General features: G+C 43.0%; 1 protein-coding gene across 3 annotated transcripts in view; it reads left to right on the plus strand.

The window, feature by feature from the left end:
* akap11 (A kinase (PRKA) anchor protein 11) overlaps nt 1-11,397 on the plus strand; it is a 33,973-nt gene extending 22,576 nt beyond the window's left edge. For 2 of the 3 annotated variants that reach the window (XM_033617265.2, XM_078174730.1), the window contains exons 9-12: nt 1,339-1,425; nt 6,813-6,859; nt 7,523-7,722; nt 9,868-11,397. In XM_033617265.2, the coding sequence (XP_033473156.1) occupies nt 1,339-1,425; nt 6,813-6,859; nt 7,523-7,722; nt 9,868-10,053 (520 nt within the window). In that variant the 3' untranslated portion in view covers nt 10,054-11,397. The remainder of the gene's footprint in view (nt 1-1,338; nt 1,426-6,812; nt 6,860-7,522; nt 7,723-9,867) is intronic. The other variant, XM_078174731.1, reaches the window with a different exon arrangement.
* Nucleotides 11,398-12,722: the final 1,325 nt, after the last annotated feature.

The raw sequence follows: 12,722 nt of genomic DNA on the forward strand, positions 1-12,722 counted from the left end.
AATAGAATAAATATGTTTTCTTTAGTTTATAATTATGTGAAAATAAGAAATGTTATGCTTTCGTCACCTAGAATGAGAAGTTTATATCTACATAGGGAGCAGGTTGCACTGGCATGTTTCTACAGTATCCCAGAACAGACAAATCAAACACTGACTCTAGATAGGGTCATTTGTGTTTTCAAATCCGCCATTGAGTTAGAAGCCCCTCCACTTTGGGCAGCCTCCAAAAAAAACACTGATTTATAAAGTGAAACTGCTTTACTCAGTGTTTGTAATGGTTCAAATCACTGTGTCCGTTTGTTGTGGAGAGGAAGAGACCTCTGTGGATAATTCACTAAAACCTCCTGAATGTCTAGATCTGAAAAAAGGTGAGTACATGATAGCATGTTGTGGGCGAGCTGTCCATCTCCGACATGCCAAACAGCGTTGGAGAAACACTCATTTGTAACGTGAAACTTCCCTATTCAGTGTTTTGCTGGTTTAAATCACCTGGTCTGTTCGTTTTTGAGAAGAAGAGACCTTTGCGGATTATTTGGCTCTCGGTAAAACCCTGCGAACACTGAAGGAGTTCTAACCAGGAGAAGTTTTAGCTGGTCGCAACATGTGATCTTCACTGCCACTCAATCCCCCCCCCAAAATTATACACACCTTCTTTCAATCTAGCAACGCTATAAGTTTGCACAGTTTGTGTTTAATAATGTATGGCTGTATTGCTATATAGGCCTAAACATTTTTAACTACTACCAACACGGAAATGGGGTAAAATATTATAGAAAAGTTTTGGAAATTCTTTGATAAAATTTGTGGGAACCCTGTACATGGTAGATGATAGGGTTGAGCTGAATACTCAAATTAAAATGAGTACAGTTAACATACTTTGAACAAATACAAGTACTACTGTACACGAGTAAAATATGTCAATATCTGTACTCGTGATGACTGGAAATCCTCATTTGGGTACCTGTGTTCAATGTCACTCTATTGATTAAAAAAACGACCTATAGTTCAATTCTTAGAGTGTTGTATGTAAATGGTTTTCTGTGAAATAATAAATATAGCGAGCTCTGATCAACCCATGTTAATTTTAGGCTAAAAATATCAACTTCTGACACTTTTAATCTAAACCCCACCCACTTACAGTCTAAACTCTGTCCACTTTGAGTTCAGATACAGATGACTTAGTTGGTTAAACAGATACAGACAGATATACAGATGATGGTGTACTCACTCATCCCTAGTAGACGTGGTCACTGTAGCAAATAGGATGATACTGCTTATTATATCCTGATCTTTTCTTGATAGTGTTATAGTGGTGCGTTACTTGCCTTCTCTCTCCAGCAGCAATGGGAACAGCAGTAGCTGGAGCAGTCTGGGCCTGGAGGGGGAGGCGTGTGAGGAGCGCATGTCATTCTCTCCCTCTGACAGGTTGGTCGGCGCCTGGTTGACACAGTGACCTTAGATGCCCCGTGAGACTTGCGAGGTTCACCCAGAATGAGACAAAGAAATAGTTGAGTAATTGGATTTACTATGAAGCCAAAAGTAAGTAAGGAAGCGTGTAACAGATCTGTCAGTGGAAAATCTCAGCACAAAATTGGAACCAGGGAATTGCTTCATCATGTGAAAATAATTTACAAGATTGGACAATGGTATTTTGATTTATGCTTTGTCTCATACTAGGAACCACCATGCCCTTGCATGACCACACAAAGTTCTAAATTTAAATAGGCTTGACATGGCATATGCTTGTTGATGCTAACGTCTGCATGCGATGTATTGCTCAAGTTTGGCTGCTTCTGCACGGCTTTCATGTGATGTTGTTGCTTTAAAAGATATTTTGTTGTGTTATTATATTACATTATTGTTATTATTATTGTATTAATGTTGTTTCACAGTTCAAACCCACCTATAGCTTCAGATGTTAGTCCTGCAGGTGTTGCTCTGATTCATTTAAAACAACATACCCAGAGAGATATACTGCAGCACTGACAAATGTAATCCGTACTGCCAGCCATTTATAAACATAGCGTTGTTTTCTCAGGCTGGCGAATGTGTTTTTGCTTCCATCCATGCAGCCGCTTGTTTCAGCTCATGGCACTGCAGAACTATCAATCAACATGCGCTTGTAGGAAACCCCAGTATCATTTGAGGTTGAGAGAGTCCGCCACTGAACAGCGATCTTTTAAACGCTGCCACGTTTATGTTGTCCTTTAAACAACTTCCATGTTTTCGGGGTTTTTATTTTCCATCAATATGGTACATGAGTTCAGTTCTGTTTGGCAGCTGAGATGTCAGAGCTTCCCACAGACATCTGAGTGCACCAACAAGGCAATCAGTAAATTACAACTGCATGACAAAACAATTGACAAAACATGCACTTTAATGAGCCGATCTCGAGCAAGTTAATACATGTTGATGCTGAAACCAGTGGCTCTCTAGAATATGCAAATCATAGAGATTTGTTAACCCTGGAAAAGGCTAAAACTTGGACTGGAAAAATGTAGCTGTAGAGAAACAGAGAAAATAAAAGCAGTCTACATTATAGCATAACCTAAACACAAATCCACATTCATGTGAAGCCTGCTGGACTGCTCATCTGCTGACACCTGGGCTTTGATCTGTGGACTGCAACAAGCAAAATGTCTTACACTGATCCACCAAAACATTAAAACCTCTGACAGGTTAAGTGAATAAAATTGATCATCTTGTTACAATGCAGTGTTCTGCAGGGAAACCTTTGGTCCTGGCGATTATGTAGATGCCACTTGATGCACTCCACCCACCCAAACACTGCTGGTGAAGATACTCAGTCATCCAGGTCATGGTAGTCTTAAGTGCCATATCATAGCTAACTGGACTTGCTTGAGTTTCTTGAAGACATTTCGTCTCTCATCCAAGAGGCTTCTTTACTTCTAACAGACTGGTACGGAGTCGCAGGCTTTAAACTCTGTGTGGGTGTGAACCCTTTGAGAGTTGTTAAGGTCACATGTGAGTCATCCTCTTGGATCAGATGTGAAATGTCTTCAAGAAACTCAAGTAAGTCCAGTTGCCTACGATATAGCACTTAAGACAACCAAACACTGTTGCAGACGAAGTACCCTCCCTCATGGCAGTGGCACTCCCCAGCAGGACAATGCACCGTGCCACACAATACAAACTGCTCAGGAATAGCCCAAGGAATGTGACAAAGAGCTCAAGGCGTCGGCCTGGCCTCAGAATTCCCCAGATCTCGATCGGATCAAGCATCTGCAGGATTTTCCTGTTCCCCTTCCATCCCCAGTGGGGCCTCCTTGAATTGGACTTGGCTCTGACCTTTTGTGGCGTGGACACAGGACCTCTGGGCGTGTCCTGTGGTGTCTGGCACTGGGCCATTGGCGGTGAATCCATTAAGTCCTGTGAGTCGTAAATTGGGGTAGCAGCACGTCCCATAGATAATCGATGGGATTAGGATGTGGGGGATTCGGAGGCAAGGTTGACACTTCTTTGTTACGTTCTTCAAGCCATTCCTGTGCAGTTTTTACTCTTTGGTATGGCACATTTTCTCACTGGGGGGGCACTGCCATTGGAGAGTGCTCTTGCTATTGGGGGCAGCTTGGTCTGCAACAGTGTTTGGGTCAGTGGAGCATGTCAAGTGGCATCCACATGAATGCCAGAACCAAAGGTTTCCCAGCAGAGCAGTGAATTGTAACAAGATGATCAATGTTATTCGCTTCAACTGTCAGTGGTGGTTTTAATGTTTTGGCTGTGGCCAAGCAACAAGTTTTGGACAAACTTATCTGATTTAAAAAAAGAAAACATAGGTCCATATGACCTTACAGCCCGGGGCTGGATCACAGACCCCAATGCACTATCGCCGACCACATACTTGGGGCATTATAAATTACAACACTTTGGTAATAGAGATATACATATATCGCATACCTCACAAGATGGCGCCCCATCCCACAAAGTGTGATGTACTTTCACATTCTCTGCAGAGGAATGTAATTTGTCACCCACTCATCATCAAAAGATCACACCATTCAGCACTGAGGATCAGCAAATAGCAGATGGCCAGTTCAGTGTCGCCATTAGGTGGGAGGTTTCCCACATTTTTGTGGTTTAGCTACTTCTAAACATGACAGTTTAAAACTTCTGAGATAGGTATGTAAAGAAAAATTAACCAAAACTGTCTCCTCTACAGCAGGTTGTGCTAGTCAAGGCTCCAGATTGTCACCATGAGCTATTTTTTGTTGAACTTTGATTTTAAAAGAAAAAAAGATTTCTTAACAGTTGCCAATCGCAGCAAACACACTGGTGGGTTTGTACGGTGTTCACGGTGCCATTAACGGTCATGGATGTTAGATAAAACTAATTTACACTGGTGTTATCCTTTTAAAGCTACACTTTGTAACTGAAAAAAAGTCATATTAAATGAAATTGTCAGTATATCCACACAGTACTATGAGACAGATAAAATCATATTCCTTGCAAGAATCCGCTGCGGCTTAATGAAAACATCCAATCAGAGCCGAAGAGTCTCGATGCAGCTGTCAGTCACATCAGTCGCTGCTCGTTAAACTGTTGGGAGTGTTACTTTTAAAAGGTATTCCCCAACAGATTACTGAATATAGCCAACAGTAAGAAGTTTTTATCAGTGATAGTCATTACCAGAAACATTCAGCTCCCTGGTGATCTCACTCCAGCCAGCTGCCACTGTATTTAGCTTTTTACAGTTAATTGAGGAGGTGTTGTGAAGATAACTCTTCATTTCAACTTCATGAATCAGATGGTCCTCAGAACTTTGAAAGTGAGTGACGGGTATAAATAGAAACAGGGCGTCTGGCGAAAGTTCAGCTCAAAATGTCAGCGCTGCGTCACTTGCGGCCGGTTAGAAATAGAAAATAATGCAATCAAACTGACACTTGCTAAGTAGTCCCTCCACGTTATATATTGTTAAAGGTAGTAACTGTATTTTAAAAAACAATTTAGTTCCTCATATTTACTTACTCATCTGTTTTCCATTGTTTCCCACCCCTGCAGCTGGTTACAAACTTTCTCATCTTGCAGCTAAACAGGACAGTAAAACATGTGTCTGAGAACATTCGAGGCAGTAACAGAATCTTGATTCATATTTGATCGGCACTGCCTAGATTGAGAGTTTGACCACAGTTTCCGAGCACTGATTGACAGCTGCGTTAGAGACTCCTCGGCTCTGATTGGTTGTTGTCGTTCACGTGTGGTGGATCCTTGAAAATGCCATTAGAAGCACTGCAAAGAGGAGGAGCATGATTTTTTAACACTATCTGTTTCATGCACAACTTGATTATAGTGACAGTTTTATCAAATGTGACGTAAACCTATATTTATAAAAGTTACCAGCTGCAGCTTTAGTGCATGACTTGTTGGTTCTGCCCCGTCTGTCTTAGTTCTTAGTCCTCACCTCTGCTTTGACATCGCTGCTTCATGATCCTATTCATAAAAACAGTAAATGTGAAAAGCCTTCGTAGGCATCCTCCTCCTTCTGGAAGGCGAGTAATATCCCTACATCATATTGAGCAGAGTCTAAGTGTCTGTAGCCGTGGGCTGTGTCAACAACACTGTGATTAACAATCTTATAAAGTGGAGAAATGACTGTTTACCTGCTGGCACGTCACACAGCAAATATTTGCACGATTGACATAAGGGATATTGAGTAGATTTTCAGAATGGAAAACTCCACTTTCACACTGATCTAGAAGTGCTCTTAGTCATTGTGTCTTAACTGACAAAAGACACTGAAGCAGAAAAGTAAATTTACTGGAACATAGTTTCAAAGAAACATCGACGGGAAATATGCAACATAGTTCCCTGTGTGTGTGTGTGTGTGTGTGTGTAAGGTGTCTTTTGATCAGGATTACTTTGATTGCAGCAAGTGTGGCTTCTGAATTCATGCTATGCTTATATCAAAGGCTGTTAGCTTAAAGGGTAAGTTAGGTAATTTTCAACCTGGACCCTATTTTCCCATGTTTCTGTGTGTAAAGACTAATGGTAACAACAATTTTTGAAATTAGTCCAGTAGTGAGCGACACAGGCTGCAATGTAACCACTCAGGGCATTCGTGCACTGTCAATTTAAATCCACTAAAATTGCTTGACAGACTTGAACTATCATTCAAAGTGTCTGACAGCATTACGGGAAGGATCCTTACAGAGATAGACCTTTTTAGCATGCACAGAGGCAGCACATTCCCACATCTAACTGGGTGAATTAAGGGTTTACTTCAACCAAATCAGAGTTGATGATTGTCAGAACAGTGGAAGATGAACTAAAATGGTGTTATGGGTTTTATTTCTGTACAATTTGAACAAAGTGCAACCAAGTTACCACAGGTATTTTCTCCGGACTGTTTTACAGAAGGTGAAAGTTGCCGTAATCTTTACTGACAATATCTGTAATGATTACAGACATGCCGTGTTCGGACAGGACTAAAATCCCTGGTAATTATTACTTTACCCCACATCTCCATGTTAAGCTAATCCCGTCCGAATAGGGCTTTAGAATAACATTTTGAGCCAAACACTTTCAGTGGATGTACATCCACGGTGCACAGGTGCCCTGAGTTGTTACAGTGCAGCCTGTATCGCGACTGCCAGCTGCAGCCCTCTCACTCACTATGAGACTAATTTCAAAAATGTGTAGTTCCCATTAGTCACTTCAAAATATGGTCCAGGTTAAAAAATCCCAAAGTTACCCTGAATGCTTGGTGTCATTTGTCCCTCCTTGCATGCAGCATCCTCAGCCCCAGCCATGTCTTCCTCCTCTCTAACCTGTATGTGACATTTCTCATCCAACAGCGACAACACAGAGGACAAGGAGACCGAGGTCAAAGAGGAATCCAGCGGTAAGGATACGTTACTGCCTGCACCTTCACCTTCATAGTCAGCTGTGCTAATGTTGGGTGTTTAATGCAATAAAAGCATTGTGAACAAGACTTTACGGCAGAGTTTGGCTCAAAATTAAAAGAGTTTAACGTTGCACACTTATGGACATCAGTTGGATATGTAGGGGAAAAAAACAGCCCCCTCCCCTCCTAATTTGAGGTCTTTCCGCTCCTTGAGATTCAGAACAGTTGGTCTTGATTCCGGCTGGCTGCGTACGTCTGTCTGCCTGTCTGAGTGTGTCGTAGCCGGGGATTTTACCACCCCCGTATTCAGCCACACTAATGCTTATTCAACCACTCCACTCCCTCCACAGGCAGTCATTCTGCGTTATGTGTATGTGAGTGTCAAACTACGGCAGCCCTCAGTAAGGGGGCCGGCGGGGGGGGGGGGTCCCTATTGGGTCTGTTGTACTGTGGGAGCGTGGGAACTGGGCACCACACAGAACAGGGCTGGGGGACCAGAGGACTGCTACATATTACAATCAGTGTATCCGTCTTTGACATGTACTGGAGAAGACACACTAATTCACAGTGTTTAGAAGAGCCAGGCTGCAAAAACAAACATGGAAATTGGCCGTATAAAAATATGCATGATTGACTTAACCATCTTTGTCTTTGCTGCAGGGACTCTCTGCGTGGACAGGACTCAGGTGCAGGCTCCCAGGAACACACTGGTCATTGTGAACTCTGACGTCAGGGAGCCCGGGTGCGGCCCTCAGCACGTGACCCTCGACCCTCAGCTCAGGAGCATGCTGCAGTGGGCGGCAGCCTCCATGGCTGACATCCCCCTGATCCAGCTGAGTCCTGACAGAGAGCTGCAGCAGGTGATTGCCCTCAGTCCGTTCTGAACATGTTCACCATAACCCACCATTACTGCGGTATTTATTATTATTATAACATCAGCACTTGTCTTTATCAGAGTCAGAGTGCTGCGATGAAAGATGTCTTCATTTTTGTGATTGTTGATGTTGGTTTTAAAGGTTTGCGATCTTTTAAAGTGGTATCCGGGTTTCCACTACAGTTAGCTTTCATGTGGAGACAAACAGCTGACTTACACGAATTACTGTAGCAATTAAGTGAATTAAGTTATATAATATATCATAGTGCAGTGGTTCTCAGGCTTTTTTATGTTACGTACCCTAAAGCCCTGCTACATGAATTCAAGTAACCCTTCATAGGCACAACCTGTTGCAATAAATTTATCAAACAGCTGTTAGTTTTTAGGTTGTCAGTCAAGTTTGCCTTTCTACACTTATCCATTCTGTCTAGCAAGCTGTTTAGATCTTTGTGCACTTGCTGACTAGTTTGTAGGGCTGCCCCCAACTAAGAATTTTCCTAGCCAACCAATAGTCGTCATTTAGGGCCATTAGTCGACTAGTCGCCACATGTTTATGATATTAATTAAATTATTAAATGATATATTTTGGTCGTCAAACACTGAGCGAGCCGCGTCTTCATGACGCTACCAGAGACGAACGCATCCACCTGAATCTACCATCATTGTAAGTCCACACTGATGGGTAGTTATGCCAACATACTTGTTTTGGCTGAGTTTTAAGGGTGGAGTGAGCAAAGTAAAAGAACAGAACAGCCTCGATATCAGCATTTATCTTGGCTACAATAGTTGCCATTGTCATTATTACTCCTCCTTGGTTCAATTACACAACTTGGCAATAGCTTGACAATAGGGTTTGTCCTGCCTGGTTGACTTATTGTTAGTCACCCCCCCCGGTGTTCGTTGGATTGATTGCTTTTTCAACTGAGAAACTGCTGTTTATTGTCATGATGCCAGATGAATCAGTGAGCTCAGTGGAGTGGAAAAATGAACCTGCTAAAAACTTTTTTCTGTAATACCTACACTTTTCAGTGCTGTTATAAAAAAAAATCATAATATCCAGTTCTGCAAAGTCAAAAAGAAAACATTTCAAAACATTTAATTTCCATGAGTGAAATGGCCTTTTGTGATGACGGTGGTGTCTGACTAATGACTACAAGAACTAGCAGTGACGAAGGCCCCCAGCAGCATCGACTGATGTCACCGTGTCTCAACCAAAAAGTTGCACATGAACACGCTGCGAAGACTTCAACCGATGGCTCGATGGCTCAAGAAAAATAATCTGACCTCATGGAACAACTTTGTTTTGATCTCACTCCCTCTTGACTAATGTGCTTTGTTTACTTTCCTCACTTTCGTCTCTCTTCTTGTGCGTTGAGCTGAACTGCCAGTCAGTGATTTCATTCATAGACAGGCTCAGTCAATGCTGACGCTGATTCAACATGATGAATCGGCTCAAAAAAAAAAGCTGACAGAGGCTGACGAGGGGGCAATGGTGTGACAAGTGCGGCAGGTACTCACCGACCGTTGGCCTTAAGTTGCTGCATTTTCTATATATTTCCTAATTAATGTTTAAACTCCAGCCAGTTAGGGGCAATGAACACATCACAAGGTCTCATCTTCAGTAATACCTTGTGCCTTCATCTAACGCCAGTGGCAGGGTGCCTGTTCTTAACTGACCACAAAGGGAACTCTGCCCTCTCTGTAACTTTAATTTTATATCCTCTTCTGTTTAGTAAACATCTTTGATCATGTGGTAGTTTCTGAGTTTTGTCTTTTTCCACGTCTCCTCCTTCCATTCTAGATCTGTAGAAGTCTTCCTCTATGTTTATATTTCACCACAAATTATTCCTGAAAATAAAATACAGATCAGAAACCTCTCATGTCAGAGGATAACTGAGCTTTGTCCCAGTTAAAGATCCTTTTGGTCAGCATTTCCTCTGGCAGCTGAACAAGGCGGCTCCCTGCCAAACTGTTTGACGTCTCTGCTTTACGAGACATGACTTTACATGACTAATGAGACACTTCCTTGGCAGCGTAGCACACTAATAATTCTAAATTACGATTGATAAGCCACAGCTGTGATGGCCTCTTTTTGATAACTGTAGTGAACAATGACTTTGTGCCCTTTCAGCTTCCAGTGGTGGTCCAAAGGCTTCGGGAGAGGAAATGGAGGGTGGGAGAGCTGCTGCACACGCTGCTGCGCTACTGTGAAGAGGGTCAGGCGCACGGTCAGAGCCAGGCCAGAGAGGAGGCACTGCAGGCGGGCAGAGAACCTCACCGCATCCCCCTCTTCCAGTGGCTCCTGGAGCACGCCTAAGGCCTCTCCTCCTTCTCCTCCTTCTCTTCTCCTTTCTCCTCTCCTGTCCTCAGTTCCAAACAGGGCTTTGCAAACTCCACAGCCCCTAGAGGGCGCCATACAAATCAGCTGATCTAACTTACTCTGATGAATGTGGGCAGCGTGTGTTTTGCATTGCATGCTGTGACCAAGAGTACATCTGTTGTGTTTTATTTTTCTTTCCACCTTCTTTTTTGTTGTTGCAGTTTTTCTTTATTGATCAGGCTGCACACATCACATGTTGATTTAGTGAGCTGTCCCTCCCCGCCCTCTTACACTTCCGAAGCCCTCACACCTCGCTGCCATTGTGCTTGAGCTACAGAAAGAGGAAGACAGAGAGACCCATCCCATCTGCTCCAGACAGAAACACAGTGAGTTGAGAGAAAGAGAATGTGTTTTTTGTTAGGGAATCCCCACAGCTGCTGGGCGGATGATGTCATCACACCCACGGCTCACCTCTGTGGTGTTTCCATATGTTAAGAGACCAACTGTGCGCTCACATACACACACCACACCCTTGTATTATCAGAGGGAATCTGACACTCCAGCATTATTCCCCTATAGTATTCCATTATTGTATTAATCCCCTCACAGTCACTGTGCTCATCATTCTCAGTTTGCTGCGGTGAGGTTTTTCTCTGGAGCTCTGAGTGAGTTTTATTAATAGTTTGATGACTCGTCACATTTGACTGATAAGCTGCCATACGTACAGATTAAAATTTAAACCCATGTCTTTTGTGATATGCTGTCATTTTGCGTTGATGATCACAGGGGCCATTCGTTTGGCAGCAGAATGATAGATAGCTCTTGATGAAGTTGCCTCTTGCCAGTATTCCTGTACCTATACTGTAACACTGCTTGCCTCGCCTCAATCTCCTTTGGTTGTCAAACTTAGTAAAGTACTTAGAGTGGATGATGTTTACTAGCGCGGTCGGTATTAAAAAGAGTATATTTTTTGAAGGTAGAGTATGTCTAATCAAACATGAAACGCTGCTCAAAGCTATGAAAGAAGCCATGACGTTGGCTCGATGTTGCCAAATGGACTCTCCTCCCCTGCAGTCAGTAGTAAGTGCATGATCCTCCTGGTCGTCGGTTGCCCAGTTCAGGGGAAGATCCAGTGACGCAGATAGTGGATCTCTTAGTAATTAAAGACACCCTTCTGGTCTGCACCTCCGAAACCACACACTAACAGTATGTGCATAGCTCAAGCCTGGACTCACACATTATGTCACCCACGCTCCTCAGTCACCTTGTGGAATGAAGAAATCTGATGACCACAACTTCCACAATCCGTCTAACTCACACTCATGTTACTCACCAGCCCCCATGTGTGCGTCCACACACACGGCAGCACTACCAGCAACTTGCTGAGATGCACTTTTTTTTTTTTTTTTTAAACAGCAGAGGAGAGGCTGGGCATTTCCAGCCCTGCCCTCAGACCTCTCCTGGCCTCTGCTGTGAATTTCCTCCCAGCATTGACGGCGTGCTGTGCAGACAGTTAAAGGGATAAAGATCTTTTGAAGTGGGTTCATATGAGGTACTTATCCATAGATAGTGTATTACGTACAGTAGAAGTCAGTCGGCACGCACCCAGTTTGGAGAAACAAGCAGGGGAAGTACTGCTACGGAAGATATGCATTCTGCTGCTGTGGACGGGGACAGCAGCAAAGGATGTTTTAGCCACCTAAAAAAAAATAATATCAGTTTAACTCCCTCTGCAGACGTTCTTCTCTATACCCTGGTTCATAAAGGTGTCCTCTTGTCTCCATGACATCGTCGCTGTGATTAACACTCACTTTTTAAATTTCTATCTCCACCTTGAGGGGATCATACGTTTGGTTGTGTGTGAGTGCGTGTATCTGTGTCTGTCTACAGTTATTCTTGCAAACTACTGGACCAATCAGCCTCATATTTTGTGTGCACATTTATGAGTGTATGCTCAAGGACCTCTTGTGGGTGTGTTGATTCATTACTGTTGAAAAACCTGAATGTTTTATACGTCATTGACTGCTGGCTCTTCATTCCTCTTAACCAGCTAGTAGAGGCCGAGAGCTTCCCAGAAATTGGCACGGCTTAAACCAACGAGCCTTACCCTAGGTGGCAGGTCACAATTTGGCCTCCGTCTTGGCTCAAACACTGACCGGAGCATCTGCAGATTAATTCCATAACAGATATGTTGTGATCCACTAAAGTTAGGCACGATACGGGATGAATCAGTCCCTGTTTTTTGTTATCTTTGCTGCCATCTTGACTGTAAGAGAAATTTCACCTTCCACGGTTTGTCTGCGACACAGTTTTGTTCGGTCTGCCTCACAGTTTCATGCCGCACCAAGACAGTGGAGCAATTTGCCTGCCTGATTTTGTAGACCTCCCGATTTTGTTGATTTGGTCATATTTCGTTGATATTTGTACCTCTACTGTAAGTAACTAAATAAGCAGGCTGGGTCGTTAAATGGTTTCTTTTTTTGTCTGTTGGAATCGTTGTTATTTCCTGCTTTGCTGTGCTGTAGCCTTCAGACAGAGTTAATACTGTTGAAGTCCAGTAATGAAGGACATGGATCAAAGATTTGTGGCTGTGTTTTAGTTTTTAAAAATGCATTCTTTCTCATATTTATATTGTAAATATTTGTCACACAGTGCCCATTAGCAGG

This window comes from Epinephelus lanceolatus, chromosome 14 (genome assembly GCF_041903045.1).
Source record: "Epinephelus lanceolatus isolate andai-2023 chromosome 14, ASM4190304v1, whole genome shotgun sequence".
NCBI classification, from domain to species: Eukaryota; Metazoa; Chordata; class Actinopteri; order Perciformes; family Serranidae; genus Epinephelus; species Epinephelus lanceolatus.